The sequence below is a fragment of the Typha angustifolia genome, chromosome 5 (assembly GCF_048772165.1).
Source record: "Typha angustifolia cultivar Huaian chromosome 5, ASM4877216v1, whole genome shotgun sequence".
NCBI classification, from domain to species: domain Eukaryota; kingdom Viridiplantae; phylum Streptophyta; class Magnoliopsida; order Poales; family Typhaceae; genus Typha; species Typha angustifolia.
Window position 1 is genome coordinate 6933021 of NC_133243.1, and position 19948 is coordinate 6952968.

General features: G+C 37.5%; 4 protein-coding genes across 4 annotated transcripts; 1 reads left to right on the top strand and 3 right to left on the bottom strand.

Moving 5' to 3' along the window:
• Nucleotides 1–2550: 2550 nt before the first annotated feature.
• Nucleotides 2551–4135, top strand: LOC140760241 (uncharacterized). The gene has a single exon (XM_073097109.1). It carries the CDS (start codon nt 2844–2846, stop codon nt 3969–3971), a length of 1128 nt encoding a protein of 375 aa, XP_072953210.1. The 5' UTR covers nt 2551–2843; the 3' UTR covers nt 3972–4135.
• Nucleotides 4136–6522: 2387 nt separating this feature from the next.
• On the bottom strand, nt 6523–9908 carry LOC140759928 (zinc finger protein ZOP1). The gene is made up of 4 exons (XM_073096640.1): nt 9496–9908; nt 8157–8357; nt 7909–8035; nt 6523–7148 (listed from the first exon to the last, which is right to left on the bottom strand). Exons 1-4 carry the CDS (start codon nt 9502–9504, stop codon nt 6877–6879), a joined length of 609 nt encoding a protein of 202 aa, XP_072952741.1. The 5' UTR covers nt 9505–9908; the 3' UTR covers nt 6523–6876.
• Nucleotides 9909–10526: 618 nt separating this feature from the next.
• On the bottom strand, nt 10527–18386 carry LOC140759927 (dipeptidyl-peptidase 5). Its single transcript, XM_073096639.1, has 18 exons — nt 17699–18386; nt 17324–17505; nt 17059–17163; nt 16906–16977; nt 16621–16768; nt 15921–16003; nt 15085–15140; nt 14633–14769; nt 14445–14535; nt 14230–14301; nt 13898–14120; nt 12813–12914; nt 12454–12539; nt 12231–12353; nt 11863–11932; nt 11690–11781; nt 10963–11067; nt 10527–10876 (listed from the first exon to the last, which is right to left on the bottom strand). The coding sequence occupies exons 1-18, from the start codon at nt 17989–17991 to the stop codon at nt 10763–10765; spliced, it is 2154 nt and encodes a 717-aa protein (XP_072952740.1). The 5' UTR covers nt 17992–18386; the 3' UTR covers nt 10527–10762.
• Nucleotides 18387–18548: 162 nt separating this feature from the next.
• Nucleotides 18549–19669, bottom strand: LOC140759930 (blue copper protein 1b-like). The gene is made up of 2 exons (XM_073096641.1): nt 19423–19669; nt 18549–18962 (listed from the first exon to the last, which is right to left on the bottom strand). Exons 1-2 carry the CDS (start codon nt 19607–19609, stop codon nt 18703–18705), a joined length of 447 nt encoding a protein of 148 aa, XP_072952742.1. The 5' UTR covers nt 19610–19669; the 3' UTR covers nt 18549–18702.
• Nucleotides 19670–19948: the final 279 nt, after the last annotated feature.

Here is a 19948-nt window from a genome sequence, read left to right on the forward strand (position 1 = left end):
AGCAAGCATTTATGTTGACACTATCCATCAGATTCTTTTGCAGTGCCTCATCTATAATTCTTATCTTTGGCTTCGAGAAGTGTCTCTTTCACAAGGATATGATTCATTTGAAGCCTGGATATTAGCTGTGGAGCAATATGAAATGGCTTCATTTTATAGCCATTCTCTTGCTGCTCTTCTACCTGTCATCATCTTGGCTTGGTGCTAAATAGCCAGAGGTGAGGTGTAAGATTCTTCACACTCTTGTGCCCATCCCTAAATACTGTACAGCCTAATAGCAAAATGGGCCTATAAGAAGAGTGATATTGACGTGCTTCCACCCCATATTTCCAGGAGCGATATTGGCCTCGTTAATGAGAGTTAGAATATTAACGAGAAGAAGTTATTCTTTAACAAGAACTGAATTTTAGTGATTCTATTAACATATCTTCTTGCTCTTTTCTAACATGAACTGTAAAAATGTCATTCAAGTTTCATAATAGCTCACCTATAGATGTACCTCCCACCATTTAAATGACATTATGAACTGAAAATTCCATTAATTTTCAAAAGGAGGGTTATGTCGAAATTTGTTACGGGTCGACCTATCCTCCGACGTGCCAACACATTTATCACATACATCTAATAGCATTGGCCGAGCATAGCGTTGGCTGAGCTTAAGAATGAATACAAATTGTCAGATGTCCACAATTGATATGTTGTGAGTGCCAAGGACCAACTCACATCGAATCTTAATCCGAAAACTTACCACGAGTGAAGTTAAATCTTAAGGCTATTAGTAGTAAATGTGTGAAATAAATGTATGGGCCAAATTAGAAACCTCTACATTATGAGACCTGCAACTGCTAGTGTGGAGGTTGCCATAAGTGCTAGTGAAGTGCCCATAGACCACTTTTTGTCTCACTTGATAATTTGATATTGGCTGTGGCAGGGCTTGCAAGTGGCAGACTTCCACTAGATCACGCCATGGATTTGAAGATTATTATATGCACCGTCTCCAGTATTCAAGGTGGATTCTAAGCTATACAGACAATAAAATTCTCATAAGGATTTAATTAAATCAATAATGTTGGTCTGGTGGCTGCCAATGCTTCAGGTTGAGTTTAAAATTGGAGGAAACTCGTAAATTAAAAGAATGAATGGGGCACAGGGTATGTATATGTACTTCATAAGGATACATGCATTAGTCACACCATAGTACTGCTATAATGGAGAAAACGATAAAAAAGAGAGACACAGGATCTTAATTATAAATTCACTAAAATAAATATATGATGTTATTAAAATTTTATATTATAACAAACAAAAAACAACCTACATTTATCTTGAAGTTTCTAATTCATCACCTCTTCAGTATCTAAAAGAAAAAATAAAATAAAATAAAATCCAAGTTCTGGGTGTACAAAATGGGCCTTTAAATCAGAATAAGACCCATTGGAGATCCATGGGCCGGAAGTTGAAGTCAAATATGGCTCTGAAAAGAACAACTCAATTCTTCTCTCTTCCATCTTTCGTCCAGTATTTTATATTTACCTTGTCATTTAGTTTTAAAAAACTATCACTTTAATTAACCATCATTTCAATCCTTCTCTCCTTATTTATTCAGGTATATCTCTAAACTAATTTAAGGTAAATTTAAGAAAATAACATAGCTAATTAGATTGATGATTTATACCACATCTAAACGCCAAATCATCATCACCCCCTAACGTGTGTACATGAATTAGATTGCTACCATTTCTCTCATTTCATTAAACTAAATAATAGTTAGCTGTGGCATCTTCATTCCCAGCTACGTACCCACGTATATCATGCCTACCCCACAGGATCACTTATTGGGTCTCACGAACCTAAGCAAGTGTGACCTTAAATTACCTGGCAGAATCCTCCGTAAGTTGATGTGACAAAGAAGAAGTCTTGGGTGCTTGAGAGTTGAAGAAGAGAGAGAACATCAACGCCTTGTGTATGAACTCTCACAGCTAAGATTGATGGGATAAACTACGGCCAACGTGCTTGTAATGAACTTCTGTTCACCCAGAGAATGAAGGAGTTATGGTCGTTGTTGGCATTCAATAATCTTAAATTTTTATCAACCTCACACTGTGCAAATCCTAATGAGGTACTCTTATAGGAAAAGAAACCTCTAACTCCTTTCTGGTTTTGAACTCTCTTGCAGTAAGTAAATTCTATGCGTCACTATCTCTTCCTAATTCTGGGTTATCTATAATTTAGCTTTACCTCTTTCATTTCGAATCCTACTTATTTCTGAGTTTCAAAGATCAGAAACATCTCAAAGAGAAGAAGAAAAAAGAAGTAAAAGTATCAAAACCTTGGCAGGCTTGATAGAAAATCACTATGTCGGTAATCTTTGAATGAAAAAAATTAACAGTTGGGTGTAAGTTAAAACTAAGTCAAATGTCATAAATGAAAGTTTTGGAGGAACTTTAAGTCTTGGTCAAGTTATAATATATAAGATAATTTTTCCTATTTACAAGTTACAAAGTTACATGGTTGGTAGCATAAAAGATGAAACTAAAGATTTTTTTAAGGTCTGGTACAGGATGCCACGTACGTGATTACAGAAGAGTTGGTACAAGAAAGAGTTTCAACCCCACTAATTCTAATACCCCCCCTTAATCATTTCAATGCGTCCTAATATATATCATTTGTTCAAACCCACGTTCAAACTCCTTCCATTTTATTCTCTCTCTCTCTCTCTCTCTCTCTCTCTCTCCTTTTCCCACCTTCGTTTATCCCACCAGATCCCAAAGCAATTGCGAAGAATAAAGTGATTAGGCGAAGCAACAAGTATTATAGTCTCGAAATAGAAGAGAGAGATAGAGATGGAGATGGTAGTAGTACCTGTGCAAGAATTCCAACTCAAGAAGACGACGACGACGACGACGATGAATCCCTTTGCGAGCGCGCCGTCGAGCCCGAGGCGGACCACCACGAACCCGTTTGAGCTCTCCTTTCCGAGCCCGAATGAAACCGCCACGACCAACCCGTTCGACCTCTACAACCACTACAGCAGCGCTCCGGCGAGCCCGACTCGCGCCGCCGCTATCTACGCCCACTTCAACAGTATCGTTCGGCCGTCGTTCTCCACCTCCTCCACGGTCCCTTTCGATTGGGAGGAGACCCCCGGCACGCCCAAGTCGCGCGACAGCGCTGCGAATCACGAGGACTCCGACTTCGAGTTCGACGGGAACCCCGAGAAAGGGAAGGCGCCGCCGGAGCCCACCTCGGCCGACGAGCTCTTTGAGGAGGGGAGGATCCGGCCGCTCAAGCCGCCGCCGCCGGCACGGGGCGAGCGGGGCAGCGTCGGGTCGTCGCCGCGGTCGCCCAGGGTGAAGGTGGCCTGGTCGCCGCGGAGGCGAGGGAAGGGGGAGGAGGAGGTCGACCCCTTCGTCGCCGCGATGGCGGAGGCGACGAAGGACTCCTCGTTAACTAACGGAAATCCTAATCCATCTCCTGCCCTCCCTCCTCCTAGTCCTTCTCAACCCGCTCCTCCCTCGACCAAGCCTACCAAGAAATGGCGGTTGAGCGACCTGCTCCTCTTCCGGAGCCCATCCGACGGGCGAGTCGCCGGGAGACCGAGCAAAGATCCCATCTTTAAGTACTCTCCCATGTCGATCTTAAATTCCTCGTCGGTTTCGCCGTCCCCGGCGAGCAAGAGAGCGGTGGGAGGAGGGGAGTCCAAGGAGGCGACTGGAAGCAGCAAAGGGAAGACGAGGAGGAAAGCAGAAGCGGATGCGGATGCGGATGCGGATGAGGGGACGGCGGTGACGGACGAGGAGGGGACGAAGACGAAGATGAAGACGAAGACGAAGACGAAGACGAAGACGAAGACGAAGGGGGCGTTGCATTACCGGACGAGTCTAATGAGTTGCTTCCGATTTAACCCGGCGTTGCATCGGATTGGTCGGGGTTTTACCGCGCATAATTTAACCAAGGGGCAGCACCGTTGATTGATTATAGTTTGGTGTTATAGATTATTTATTAATCGGTGCATTGTTATCATGTTTTTAGACTTTTAATTCTCTTCACGTATTTATTTATTTATGTTGATTGGAATTTACGTGATTAATAGGTGAAACAAGCTTTTAATACAACCATATAACATGTTAGATTTTGTTGTTTGTTGGTCTCTTTTCTGACGTCTTATTTAGAATATTCCTAAGAGACATACTAAAATAAATTTATATACCATTATAATAAATAAAAGTAAATTAAATATCAATACCAATATATATATAACCTTCATCATGATTTGATAAAACTCAATCACTGAAACGCAATAGTAATTTATATATAAAACTTTAAATATTAAATATAATATAAAGAAAAGAAAATCTCTTTTTAATAAAAATTGGCTAGTCTTCCACTTCCCTTATTCTATAATCCTCTCATATCTAAATGTTATAAATAAAAGTTCATAGAGTGATACAACGGAGGGATATTTAAAATAATTTATTTTTAAATTTTAGTGATAATAAGATTTAATTTTTTAAACTGACTATATATAATTTATATAAAAAACATACATGAAAGCCGAATCATATAATTACTAAAACTTACTTCTTTTTTGATACAAATAGCCCTCATGAGAGGATTATTTTTCCTTTTTTTAAAGTCTCTGAAAATGTCTATTATTTGCCGAGTTATGAATGCCCTAGAGATATAAACTAAGACCAACCTGCCGACAACTAGAATTTACCTGCACCAATGCACCATAGGAACCATGAGCCTGACTAAAGCAGCAAAGTGGGCTCCTTGCAGTCAACAAAGCAAGTCAGTAGGTGATTATGATCATTGTGTAGTTCCATGGGCCCAAAATGCTGCCATATTTATATGACCAAAATTCCAACTTTTTTTTATGCGTCTTTTAATCCGTTGATTGATTGTTTTGGTGTTATAGATGATTTATTCGTCTGTGCGTCATAGCGTTTTAGATTTGACTCTTCTCGTGTAATTATTCGTCTTGACTGTAGGTGAAGAGGCTTGCAGTACAATTATAAAGTGTTGGATTTTGTGCTGATGTTTAATAGGATGGAAAAGGTTTTAGCTATGGAAGATGTTATACAGTCGATTTTTAATTTTGGATCTTGAGTTTGTCTTCATTTAACAAATCATTAAATGTTTTTATCTGTCTATTATGGAAAACCTCTCAATTTGACATGTGGGTATTATACACAGACTTTCTAACCTATCTGTAACCTTCTTATAAGATAAACGCTGTAGCCTATAGGTAATATAAGGAACAAAATATGCCTTTTAATTCACAATAAGTTGAAGGCAAAAATAGACCTTTTTGTGAAAATTGTGACAAGTCCTGCAACTCTTTTATTTTATATTCTACTTACTTTCCACTTTTTTAAATCACTAGCACTCGTATAAGAGAAAAAAAATAGGGGGGAAAAAATATAAAAGCAAAAAAAAAAATCGTCAGTTTTGATAGAAAATTGGTAGTTTGTCGAAGAAACTCGTTAACATATTTATCATACACATCCGACTAATTTTAATTGTGTTCACTGGAATTCTAAAAGAAAATATAGAAATATCGTAAAATTTAATGTGCTGGCATGCATCTAATGATGTGTTCAAACTAATTCACACAAATATGCTCACATTGAATCACAATATGCTATTATTAATTACTAAAGAATGCATCAACTAAATGGAGAAAGTATCACCTGGTAGGAAGTTGAGAGGGTACTTAGAAGGTCACAAGTTTAATTTCACCATTAAATAATTTGTTATGGACAAATTATTTAGGTGTTAGTTGGATTGACTTGTTGACTCGATTTATTGTTGGTTTAAAAGAGCAGTTCGACAGTGCGGTAGCTAAAAGCAATGGCTCAGTAATATAACGACTTAAAGCTTAAATTTGATGGCTATATTTGTTAACTAAAACTTTAGTGAGGCACTAGCGTTTTTGTAAGAGAGCTGATCATTTATTTATCGCATATCTAGTATTTAGATTCTTGAATGATAAGAATAAAATAAAATAAAATAAACTAAATAGAGAAAGTTGTACCTATGCCAGCACGTTAGAAGACCATCACAAATAAAATATAAAGAGATTGTAACTTTTGATCCAACCACGATGAGGTAAGGCGTACTTTCCTTGTAAATTTCTACACTTGCTGTGTTATGGATGCCCTACAGATGAAAATAAATACTAAAGAGAACCAAACTGCCGACAAACAGTAAGTTACCTGGCAGCTCACAAACCACGTAAAATGTGGAACCATGAGGCTGGTTGACAGCAAGCAAGAAACAAACAGGGTTCCCTAAAGTCAACAAGACAAATTTGTAGGAGATTAGGCCAAAATGCGTGACAACTTCCCTTGATTAGCTTCTGTCTTACATCAAGGTACAGGAAACTATATGAACATGACAGACATAAGAGATTGTAGAAAACGACCATGGTTTGAGAGAGGGTGTCAATTTGTACCTTTGATAAGATCAATAATCTTCAGATGAGAAAGTTCAATACAGAGCAGCGAAAAAAACATATCTTTACCAAACCCTGCATACTGCATTGTATCTGCTATCAAATAGTTTTTCCACCACATAAGAGTATAGTTGTGAATGAACACAGCTCATACATTGAAAAACACAACTCAGTTGGCATATCATAAATGGAGCTACAATTGAGGGTACATGATCCGTCCATGTGAAACCTACATTTTTCCTCTCTTGCAATGAAAGAGACCTCTGGTCCTTTGCATCATCTTGAAAATAGTACAATCATTTTGTTCATTAATTGTGTGCTTGGTCGCAATTTATCAGATCTAGACAACAGAGATAGAGCTGATTAAGGCACACGTTTAATATTGCCCAAGAAATATTGAATCTTACTCCACCAAATTAGTACGACCTATAAAGTCCCATTAGTGGTTTTTCCCTCTCTTCCATTCTTTTTCTTGCAGCCTCTCGTGCTTTCAGAGCAGCTTCTTCCTCTTTTGACACCGCCTTGGTCTTTGTGTCCTCTCGTTTCCTTTTGTTAACAGCAATTGATGATGGAGCACCTTTAATAGCTCTTGTGGGGTTCAACGATGTTGAAATGACTAAACCTGGAGCCGGACCTTTACGTTTGGGTGCACCTCCTTTTAATGCCTCTTCTTGAGCAGCAGATTTTCCTGGTTCTCACATTATTTCAATAATATTAATAATCAAACAAAGGCAAAAACACACGACTTCAAAATAACTACAAAAGCATACAAATATTTGTCAAATAAACTTAAAAGTCATTCTAATTTCTAGAAACTAACTTAAGTACCTAAATCACCAGAATAATTGAAATAGAGTTTGCAACATAGCAAGATCCACTAGACTTGTTACAATTACTCCATGAAGCAGAACTATACACCCATTCTGCCCGATAACTACGATGCCAAGGAACTAGGCCAGAAAAGCATTTATTGCAAATAATTATGCTGTCTGGTTGAGTAAATCAGTATTACCTATTGTAGAAGTTCACTTAATACCGCAGCTGGATGGATATCTTATGGCATGGTTATGGTATTTAAAATTTGCAGCTTACTGCATTGCAGCTTAATTCGGAAACCTACAACACATGAATGCAGATTGATAACAAACGATAATCAGTTATATACTACTCACAATTCTATCTAGATCTTACAAGTGACATCAACCACCTGAATCTGTCCTAAAAATCGATATGAAAGCCAGAGACTCATAATAGAAAATAGAAAGCATGTCTGTGGGTTCGACAGAAACTACAACCCAGATTTAGTACCAAGCTACATTCTTAAATGAACAGAAGCAAAAGACCAACATGGAAATCTGTAATTCATCTTAAATATATAGTCTAATAGACCAACTGTATGCTAGTAGGGTTCTCCTCTAGAATATTACAACGGTAAGTGTCACATTTACCTGCTCCACAGTTTCCCAATCTTTTGGCACCATCTGCACTTCTCTGACTAGATTCTGATGAATGACCACTAGACTCTGCAGCTTCCTTGAAAGAGGCCAAGTCCTTCTGATAGCTACGTTGAGCTTTCTGCAAGCAAAAATCAAATGAATATACAAGCATGAGTTAAGTACTAACTGATTGTATAAATGAACACAAATTAAACAAATTAAAACTCAAAAGCAATTAATTTGTTTCATTCAAATCTTACTGCTTCTATTTGCTCAAGGGCTCGTGCTGCTTCCTTCTGCTCTTTCTCCCTGGCAGAACTTTCCTTTCGCATAGTAGCCAGCTTCTTAGCAACACTGTCCTTGTGACGCTGACCAAGCTCATGTGTTCGGATGCTTAAGGGATTGTTAGCTATATAAATTTTGCAGAAGTCGCACCATTTATTTCCTTGACTAACCCAGTACTGCAAACGACAAGCAAAATCAAAAGTAGTTACGAAAGGGAACTCCCTTTGCAGCTTATTAAAGAAATATGTACATCAATAATACAAGAACCATGAGTACACTCAAGTGAAGAAAAACACAGACCCTCCAAGTTCCTACTCACTTGCAGCAAAAGGCACTTCACTTTTAGCAAAAGAACCATATTACACAGTCCTCTAACCAATTGCATCTCACTTTAATGAGTAACCAAACTGGCTTCCTTGTAACAGTAAATAGGAAGTTCTCGAGAGTCCTCCTAGTTAGAGGTTTAATGAATAGTTGAATACACATCCACAAATGAAAAACAATAAGGTTCTTAGCTCACTACCTACTTGGCCTAAAGCTGGTGGATTTCATTCATTTGGACAGGCCAACTAGCCCAACTAGTAGCAGGACGCATTTAAAGAGCCCTCCTCAGTTTCTTGAAAATAATTATTAGTGTCAGGATCACCAGCCATCTCCATAACTGGAAACATAATTTGCCTAATGGATGTTCTTTAATATGACAAGAGTACTCTCTTTGGCCAGTTGCTAGCCTTTTTTATCTGGTAAAAAACAAACTTCATGTCGAAGAGCTTCTTCAGAGAAGTTCATATAATTTAATCGATATCCTACATAGGCGAACAACCAAGCATCAGAAGATCACTTCATCAGCTTACAATTCATCAGTTAATAAGATCCAAATATTACCCTTCATAATATACTCTGCAGAACTAAAGATCCTCGCGATATAAATTACAGTCTATAGCTTAACCTTGAGATAGACAATGTATTGTTCTATTTTTTGAGAATTCATGAATGATTCCTGTTATTCGAAAATCAAATGTGCCCTAAGTTACTGTATATTCCAACCAGAGTCCCCACAGAAGATTTCCACTTCTTTCACTTCGAATCCAAGACTTACGAGAATCTCCATGTACATTAACAAAAGTAAGTTAATTAGAGGAAGAGCTCGAAATTGACAGAATTTCCAAGGAAAATATCGCAAAATCGACAGATAACATAATGACTCCTCGCCAAATACTTACAAGAACATCTTATAGATCGAATCAAGTAGAGAAGACGTGCTATATTTCTTAAAAATTATACAAAAACAAATAAGGAGAAAAAAAAAGTCACCTCCGTCATGATGGAAAGAACCGATCAACGGAAGGATATTTCGTGCGCCCAATCGAGAAGAGGAATGAGATTGAGAGATTTGGGGGGGGAGAAGAAATCGAGACCTAAAACGAATTCAGGAACTTTCGAAGTATCTCGACGCCAAAATAATCGAAATTGGAAACCACGTGCTTTCCACATGAATATGGTAGATTAGGGTCGGATCCGGTTCCGTATCCGATATAACATCTACATCCGTTCCATAATCTAACTTTATTGCAAGGCTTCTGCCCGGTTAAGAGCTTAAGATGTTCATTAAGACATTAACAGTTTCTTCGATCGTTTTGTCCTCATGAGCACGGTTAGTTTGAGCGAGACTCCTAAATAAGATGAAGAAGCCCTAGTCTTATTATTGCTTCCTTCCTTGAAGTGAATGAAAGAGGAGTTCATAATTAATGAAAAAGGCTTGTCCTGCTTCTCCAGAATTTAAGAGAAAAAATGAAAAAAAAGAAAATGAGTTAAAGGGTCATTTAATTTCTTTGTTTCAAGATGCAGTAGTTATAGTGTTAAATAAGAAACTAATACAGATCTTCTCTTTTTCTTCTTCCAATTAAAGATTGAGAAAATATATTTTGGTATCAATGTCAACATGCCGTATATAAGCCATCTTAATATTTGAAAAAGAATATTATATAAAATTCATAAACTAAAAACTAATTTTTATATTATATTTTTATATGTGTAAATGCAATTTTTGTAATACATGAAACCAAACTGCTATATGTGCTAGCATAACAAGTATCAAAGTCTTTCACTAAGCTTCTTTCAAATATACAGTCAAATAGAAAGAGATAAGAGGATAGCTTAGAGTTCGACTAAACAGTCTTTTCTCAATATTTATCATCCCGACAATTGCATAAAAGAGCTCTTTAGATAGGAATGTTTACGTGCATGATCCTATTGTAAAGGATATGGACATTACATCTCATGCAGCACTACTCTCCTATTCCTATTTTCAAGAAAGGAGTTACACACGATAAAAACACATGAACTTGGTAAGCAAGCTGCTAAAAATAAGATTAAGTATGGAACGCTTAGCTAGTGTGCCGAGCATGTCATGTACATGAATGCATGCCTGTATCACCAAGGGCTTATCGCTTACAAGATCGAAGCTGGACAACTTATTGCACAAGTGATACCGACAATGTTCAGTGAATAAGATGCTCGCAGTCTTCTAATGTTGCAACAAAACACATAAACAGTAGAGAACAATAGTTTAGCAAGAAGTCTAATCAAAATTGTCAATTTTGATGGGAGTGATATTATCTGCCACTTCAAAATTCCCCACTAATCGAGCGAGAAACAACATCTGCTGCTCCAATGTAAACTTGATGTTCTCAGCCTGTTCCAGCAAAGCATGCATTCAGTCAACATAAGAAATTCAGGTTTAAGAGAATTACTCGAAAAAGATAGGAATATGCTGAGGACCTTGCAGAACCCATGTTGTTCTCCTTCGTATTCAACTAAAGCAACAGGCAAACCTTTTTCTTTTAATGCCATATATATCTTACGAGCCTGATCCGGTGGCACAATCTGATTGACATTGATGCATTTGCAACTAGTTAGCAGAGAGTAAATTAAAGTAGCATAACAGAACATTCATATTAAGGAATGCAAAAATAATTTGCATAATACGTAATCTGCTTGTCTGTAATAACATGTTCCATAATAAATTATAACCCAATGTAACTATAGTGGCACCTCACCCTCTGTAAATTAATGAACAAAGTAACAAAGAGCTTTATAAAGGTAATGATTCACTGATCTTTTTGTTTATTGCTTATATTTCCTCCTAGTAGCAGTTGCATCCTCAGACCTCGATAGTTTGATATAATGTGGAACAGAGAAATGCTGCTAAATCAACATGTGAAATTAGATCTATGTCATCACGAAGGTTGCATAGTAGCACCTCATATGCTACCCGAGCTCTACATCAAGGACCATTGGACCCGCATACCAAGGGGATTAATGAAGTACCACACAAGAACTTGTGAACTAGATGCATTTAAGGTTGTTCTACCAATATGATCGCTGTTAAGCTGCTACTTTATACAATAGCAACAATAATTGGAAATATAAAATGGCAACAGTTTGCAAAATGATAACAAATAAATTGTAAAAAAGCCATTCAAGGAACTTGTGCTCCTCGTTATACCTTGTCATCTAATCCTTGAAACAAAATCACTGGGCATGTGAATTTATCAACAAAATTTATTGGTGACTTCTCAAAGTAAGCTCTCTCGTTCCCTGGAAGAATTATATAAAGAACTTTAGTGGTTATTTAAGAATAAGAATCCTCTGGCTATACCTTGTTCATTCAATCCTTACCTACAAGATTATCAATATAGTGAGATTCAAACTTGTGAGTCTCCGCCCGCAACAAAGACAAGTCAGCTACCTGCTCTTCGGCAACACAGAAATTTGTTACAAGCCAGAATATAAAGCAGGTAAGAGTAAATCCAGAAACTCTCTTCTAAACAAAGGTAATAGAAAATGGAAATAATATTGTTTATAGAACAGCAATTAGCGATCTTTATCTGTTTATAAGCTAAGAATCACAAATCTTCTTGCTTTTGGTGCTCTCTTTTGGGAAGTAGTTCAGCAGAGGGAATATTACAGTCCCAAACATCACATGTATTTAACTAGTAAGAACATGCCCCAATAGAAACTTAAGCCATACAACAAGAGAAACTTACACCATACAAAGAAGCACCAGCCTTGAACGTATCCCTGAAAGCAAGAGAAGCTAATGTAGTGTATCCACCCGCAGATCTCCCTGTTATACAAAGTCGTTCTCCATCCGCCTTTCCACTTTCCACCTTTAAAACCAAATTAATCATTCATTATTCATGGTTAAGTTATCATCATGCAATGTGAAATTATATACTTGAGAAAACAATGAAAAGCTTGTAGATGTACCAGGAATCTAGCACAGCTGCAACAGTCATTAACATCAACAGTACCCCATTGACCCAAAAGTCTTTCCCGATATTCTCGCCCATAACCTTCAAAAAAGAAAGAAAGAGAAAAAAGCTCGGATGATTATCTTGATTACTACTTTTAAATTCTGATCTTTAGCAAATATTAAATCACCATGAAACAAAGAAAATATATGCTGAAGTCAGTTGCTTTGAGCATCAAGATGGATTAGTCAAGCACTTGAGCAATCTACTCTAGAACTAGGGGAAAAAATGCTTGGTGTTCTACCTTTTCAGAATGAGTCAAGTGGTAAATAGAGTGCATAATACATATAATATAGGAAAAGTCCAAGGACAAACCAGTGCTTCCCCCATAGTTAACATCGACAAATGCCCATCCTCGACTTGTCCAATACTGGACATTAAGATCTAGGATTCCACGTGCTTCACCTGTGGGTCCTCCTACAAGATTTGCAAAAGTACTTCAACCAAAGCAATATGATACCAAAATAACCAAACAATAGAACTTCTCTAATCAACTAAGTAAGAAACATTTGCAATTTAAGTTGCAGAAAAAAGAGGGCTTAATAGCTCAAACAATTCAGCACTTGTATTATTTTGTTGTAGATAGATCTCAGAAAATTACGGCTCAATGTGTGCATGTTGATAAGAAGGATCAAAAATCACAATTTAGGTTTCGTGTAACTCGCTGTAAACTATGGAAACACTGATGCACTACATCCTAGCACCTTGAGGATCTAGCAGGGAATATATATGAAACACGATCCAAGCAGTCTATTTTATGGAACAGGACATGAGGAACCCTATATGGCATCATAAGTATCATTTTCGTTAATACATATTCTTAAAGGTGTGATGTTTGACTTAAGTTTTTATGTTATTGGTTATCTCACAATATATCGGAACCTAGTTTTCTAGAGGTCTTGAGTAAAAACTTTGTTTAGCCTTATTTAATTCATATTTTCTGTTATCAATTCTTGTGCAGTGTAGAGGATCACATATCATATTATCTTCAATTTGTCCACGTGCAACATATACATGTTGTAAAGGTAGATACCTATTGTTGATTCATTACCTAACAGTTTAAACTTTTGACAATCTTGGTCTATAAAATTATTACATTTATCATCAACCAGAACTTAATTTTCTAAAGATGAGCCAAGTAGTAATACTTCTGTAATTTCTGTTGCGTATGACTGACATGGTTAACAAATCTCCTGCCACAAAATCAAGAATCTAGAAGTATTTTAGATACATAGTATCTTTTATTGCATCTTCCATTGTTAGATCTTGTGCATGGACCTGACAGATATTACCAGCCCTCGTCCCTTAAGATTTCTAGTAACCACACAAAAGTAGAAAGAAAATGATTAAAACTTGAAAATAGCAGAAGGTGTTCTTAATATAAACAGTTCACAGCTTACCATGGTTTTTGACCAGTAATGGGGGCTTTTCATCTAAAGGACCTTGAAAAGCACTATTTGTTGGTGGATAGAAGTATGCATAAGCAGTCTGACCAGGGTTTTCTGTAGGAAACTCAATTAATTCTGGTACGCTAAAATACTGTTCGTACTTGCTTACATCTGGAGAAGAAGACCAGATTATCGAGAATCCTGTTGCTTCTGTATTCTTTTCATCCAAAGCCACCTATAGCAAGGAATTATATAGTCAATACTCATCAGTGAATACTGAACACAGTGTGCGTAACTTCTTTCCATGTTAACTGAACCCCCAATTATACAAATTAAGATGCCACCTTGACTTTCGCAATCGATAATGGATGAGTTGCAGATGCACCAGAAATATAGAAGTAGTCTGACCCAGCAACCTGCCAAATCAAAGGCATTCAACTTCATTGTCACCAATTTAAAAAGTTAAGATAATGATAGAATGGGCATACCATAAGATTCAAAACAAGGAACTAACCTAATGCTTAACACTTGAAACAGTGATATGAATTTCAGAACTTACAACATCCGTAATATCAGAGAAGGGAATGTCAAGCAATGTAAAGGATCCCGACACATGATCCAGAACTCCAAGATATGACCTCCCACTCTTCCTGCACAAGATAAAATCCTAACCTCAGTAACTTTTTATTTTGTTATATGTAGAAATGAGGAAAGTTCTTTTAGAAGAAAAAGATCATCATGCAAAACCTGTAACTGCAGATGATACTATGATTGTCCCCATCTTTTCCAACAAAATCGTAAGAGCTGTTACCAAAAACCCAAAGTGGTCTTGCAAATTCAGCATTTAATTCATACATCGGCACTACCTCATTTTTATGTTCAATCTGTCATCGAAGAAGAAGTAAATAAGTAGCAAATAAAATAACAGTTCCAATTCTGAAGGTTGCAGAACATGAAAAGAAAACATAATCCATAATAAGTGTTGAAAAGTATTTACAAGAATATAAACATCTACCAATGAGATCTTCCGTCAGATGTAAACATCTACCAATGATTTTGCTAGAGACTGAATCAGTATAAATATAGATAAATGATACAAGAATATATAAGCATCAAGACAAAAATGAAAATAAGATGGAGATAGAATACTAGCTACTTTAAATATTTATATAGAATATTCAAACAGAGAGGAACCACACCCATTTATAAATGTTCCAGAACCCACTTTTTCTGTCGGTTATGAAAAAAAGCTCCCCTGAAAATTTGCATAAATACTATCAATCAGTACAATAGTGATAACTATCCAAAACATCAACAAATGAGTATCACTAAAATGGAATAAAGTAGGAAGGAAATTATATGAGACATCAGGATTTTACAGTTTAATGAGTCAACATAATGTCGTAATAATGTAATGATAAGTCAATGCATTACAATGGAAAGTAAATTTGTCAACCAACTCAACCTGTCATGTTATCTTCTCCTAAACTTCTGCTAGATACTCAAATGAAAACCATAGTAGCTTTCTTTTATTTGAATTCCTACGTGTTGTCAAATATATTCTGGGGAGCCTACTAACAATAAATAAAGCTTCAAACTTCAAAGTTTTAAAAGCCAGAAAAATGGCGGCCTAAGGAGCTGTCTTAAGAGGGGCAGCCACCAAGGCATTCTTCTTTATGTTAGGCCATTTAGGCAATTTAAGCTGCGTCACCTGCCTAATAAGTCAATCAGGTGTCCAGACAGTCCATGCATCAAGTTATTAGACAGGTTCTGAAACATTTAGAAGCCCTATATGGTAGTATGTGTAGAGCCCTATTCCTACATGAATACTCGACCCACCAACCTCTGAAGTAGGATCTCCGTTTTCCAATTCCTGTTACATGGCTTTTCTCTGACCTACTCCCCAATATTCTCAGCAATAGAAGGACTCAATTCGTGACACAAGTGATAAACCCTCTTCTTGCACATTTTCGTTGAAGTAGCTTCTTGTAGGTATGGAAAGCTAAAAGAGAACTGAGTTGAAGAAAAGATAAACCTTTGGAGGACCATTTGGGTTCAGTTGGGGATTCCACTAGCGTAGGGTCACCACCGGCAACACATAGTCTCTTACATAAGTCTCTGTAAAGAGGTAGAATGAGATTTTTCTAAAGTCAGGAAGACTTGGAAAGTAGTCAGCAAAAACTACTTGCGGAAAATAAAGACCGGAACATATATCTCGAAATCAAAATAAGTAACGTCAGATAAATGATACATGAAGAAGCATCATGAACACAGTCAGTTCAGATGGCAGAGAGATGGAGAACTTGGCGCATCAAGAAAAAACTTTCATTTAAAACCTAGTTTCAGCATCATACATCAAAATATATGCAAAAAAATAAGCATGTCTTTCTGCAGAGCTCTTAATAAGCTGTCAACAATCTTAGGTAATCATATCCTGACAAGAATGCTGTGGAATCAAAATCTTATTGAATCCAACTTCAAGTTCTGAGTAAACTTTCATTCATTCTCTTGATATTAGTGAATGCTCCAGGTCATAACATAGTTGCATACGAAGTACAAGATAAGATATGGAGCCTATATATTGATAAGAAGCATTGAACAATATACATCTACATGTTATGAATAATTACGTGCTATAAAGTTCAGTACTAGCTTGTTTCCGATTCTTGCATTTCCAATTAATTGAATAATCACAGAAGGTACAGCATTCTGCTTGATGAACATGCAATACTTACCCACTTTCAGAGAAGTACCCAACCCAAAGTTCTGCTTTATCCCAGGGCATGTTTGGATGACTCCATTCTATCCATGCCATCCGTTTTCCACTTGGATCAATGCGTGGATAAGCATAGAAGTCATTGCCACTAAGCAGAACCCTTGGTTCTTCAATAATATTTAAGGATAAAAAAGAAAAATAAAGTTAATGAAGAAGCATCAATGTCCTCTAAAAATCGCAAAGTGCAAAGAACCAAATGTGTTGCTTCTGTAGCATGTACTTTCCATTTCTCTAGCAGCCTTACCATGCATATGTCCTTCGCTAAAGTATACAGCAGCAATGGTTGTGATTGGATTTAAGCTACTTATACGGCAGTCTGTCAAGATATTAAACAATAATTAGCAATACATTTTGTGACCAGCTTCCTGACAACTACAATTGGCAAAATGATAACAACCTTCCATTACTGTAAGATAACGATGAAAGTGAGGATCGAAAACACCATCAGCATAACGGATTACAGGTCCCCCATAATCTGGTGTCAGAGGTACTGGAGAGTGACCTGTAAAGAGAAAAGAACTTTCAGATGGAAGATAGAAATAAATACGCCATTCTTACTCATGCTGCTACTTGTTAAGTCGTAAAGGGTTAGCCATGATGCGGAAGTACAAAAAAGAGAAAGGTTGCTAGAGATTGTATAAGGTGCGTCTTCTCAGTATTACCTCCAATAATTTGCTTGTATAAACGCTGGTCTTTATAATTCGAAAATACAACAACATTCTCCGATACAGCAAATGCACCCCCTCCGTACTCTTGCGCCAATGTCCGAGCTGCGAAATCTGCAGGTGTGACATCCACAGGTTTACCTTCCATCTCTTCTGATTCCTTTACAATAACTGCACGTCTGAACCATCCTAATCGAGTTAAAAATGTGGGATATGATAAAATCCAGACTTTCGATCAAATAAAAAGAAGAAAAAAAATCGTGGCATATCAATATTTCTATTCTGAACAAGACAATCCAATCATAGATCGATTCAAACTGAAGCCAAAAAATTCGAAATCAACTCCATGCTTGCCAGGGTTCTATATCCTACCCTCCTTCCTCGGGGCGGGTCTCAATCCAAACAAGGCGACCGTCTCCAGCGACGGCGATCCCTCCGAGACGCTTATCCGCTCCGGACACCACGTCGGCCGTGATTGGCGATTTCCATGACCCGCACGGCGCCGTCGTCTTCTCGGCGCCTGCCGCAGCCGATGCCGGCGAGTACGATGCCATAGGCATCCGGGGAGGATAGCGGATGCAGCTACGCCGTCCGATGGAGATCGCGCGATGGAGGAGAAGTGGGGAAGCGAGGAGGAAAGTGGAGCTGCGAGTGAATACGGCCATCCGAGGAGGATGGGTGGGTTTTTGAACGGCTTTGGTCCGGGGTCTAAGTCAACTTTTTTTCCATCTTGAAATTAGAGTTACCAAGGTGGGGGCTACCACACGTGGCAGTCTTGCGGTATACAAAGGACAAAGTAATAAGATATGCTTTATCTAATATAATCTTGGGACAAAATTGCATTTGTTTTGCGGCCGCTCGGCTCGGCTCGGCTCGGCTCTCGCTCGGAGAAAACTAGTTTGGCGGTGCAATTACTCGGCAGTATTTTTGACTGGAAGGTCTAATTGGGTAGTGCCTTGGAGCAGTAGTATGGTGCGATAGCTTCATATTTTATATGCCTCAAGTCTTAAGATGCCTTAGATTATTAAAAAAGAGTTATAATAAGAATAAATATGTCACGTAATTGCTCGTGTGACTTGTATATAATAATTATTAATAGAAAAGGTAATGAAAATCTAATGGAAGCGGTGTTTCAGATATATTTAATAGATTATAAGATTTATGTGCCATAAAAAATAAGTTTAGGAGGATTATATATGAAAGTAATGGTAATTCGGAAACCCAAAGTGTAATTATTTGTTTATATTATTATTGAAGTTCTTTTCGACCAGTAAAAAGAACAAGGAAAATTTAAAATTTGTCACTCTAATAAAAAGCACTGCATCTTCCCTGGAGCAAAAAAGAAAAGCGAAGGAGAACTTTCGAGCTTCAAATAGTTAACCACGGCAAGGCCTTGTAGGGAGCACAGAGAATTTCATGAGCCCGATATTACAGTGGATCCCTTTCGCCTCCCCACACGCGAAGTAGTGAGGCTTCCTATTTTTGAGCACAAACTCTAAGCCCTTGCCACCGCCTTGCATCACGTTTCCCACCAGCTTTGCTTTCCTCAAGTCACATGCAAGAAATCTACGTAGGTTCTTCAGTAAGTAAACACTGTGTGGAAATGTGGTGTTACTTGGAGGATCATACATGAACACTGCAACCATTCATATAAAAGATCCACATGTTAGAAATCTATTAACTAGCTAATGAGAGGGAGAGAGAATTCAATGTGAGATGTTAGTTTATGCGTATCAACAAATACACGTATCGATTGATTACATATGTTTAATGACTATATGTGGTCGCAACCATAATCAAATATGCAGATGCATGACTTGAGTATTTAATTATAATAGTCAAATGTACATGAAAAATATAATTCCATACATTCCACGATGCATCATCAGGACTGAATCTTCTCGACGATGAAAATATAATCATTAAAAAAAGTTTTTTTTAAGAAAAAAGCTAAAATATATATGGTGAGTAATCTCTCGTTATAATGAGTGATGTGATGCAGATGATATAACATCCCATTTATAATATTATCTAGCTCACTCAGTTTACGAAATTTAATTAATAAACATAGTAAAGAAATGAGAGAAGAGAGAAACCCAAGGTATCATGCTGGTAAAAGGGTGCATTCTTAAGAGCCCAATCAGTGTAATTGTAGCCGAAAGTCCAATGGGCAGAATCACCAACAACTATCTTTGCTGCAAGAGATGTCTCTGAAATGGAAACAACCACCAAGAGGATGCCTAATCCTAACACCATAAAACTAGCACTTCTTAGAGCCATCATCTCCCAGATTCCAACACACAGGCCCAGAGCTAAGCAAGCAAAGAACTGATGAGATGGGACGGTGGCAATTGAGAGCAAACATCACAATGAGACTTTATAGAAGCTCAGGATGGTGGCAAAATAACTTTAACAGTTGCTTAAAGTCCTCTCGTTCACAATACGGTTGGTGGGAAGGTTTTTCAGGTAAAGTTGCACCACGCTTGGATTTGGACCGAGAAGTGTGGGCGTGGTGCTCCATTAACGGCAATAATTATTAATCAGTGGCCAGTGTGGGTTGTTGAGTAGTGGAGTTATATTCTCTGGCTAGGGTGGGAGCCTTCTTTCTTTTCTCAGTCTAAT

Coding starts and splice junctions, on each gene's coding strand:
- LOC140760241 (XM_073097109.1), top strand. CDS start 2,844: ATGGAGATGGTAGTAGTACCTGTGCAAGAATTCCAACTCAAGAAGACG.
- LOC140759928 (XM_073096640.1), bottom strand. Junction 8,036..8,156: donor CCCTTGAGCAAATAGAAGCA/GTAAGATTTGAA, acceptor TTTTGCTTGCAG/AAAGCTCAACGTAGCTATCA. Junction 7,149..7,908: donor ATTGGGAAACTGTGGAGCAG/GTAAATGTGACA, acceptor TGTGAGAACCAG/GAAAATCTGCTGCTCAAGAA.
- LOC140759927 (XM_073096639.1), bottom strand. CDS start 17,991: ATGGCCGTATTCACTCGCAGCTCCACTTTCCTCCTCGCTTCCCCACTT. Junction 15,141..15,920: donor ACCCAAATGGTCCTCCAAAG/GTTTATCTTTTC, acceptor GCAAATTTTCAG/GGGAGCTTTTTTTCATAACC. Junction 12,540..12,812: donor TAACTATGGGGGAAGCACTG/GTTTGTCCTTGG, acceptor TCTTTTTTGAAG/GTTATGGGCGAGAATATCGG.
- LOC140759930 (XM_073096641.1), bottom strand. CDS start 19,609: ATGATGGCTCTAAGAAGTGCTAGTTTTATGGTGTTAGGATTAGGCATC. Junction 18,963..19,422: donor TTACCAGCATGATACCTTGG/GTTTCTCTCTTC, acceptor GAATGGTTGCAG/TGTTCATGTATGATCCTCCA.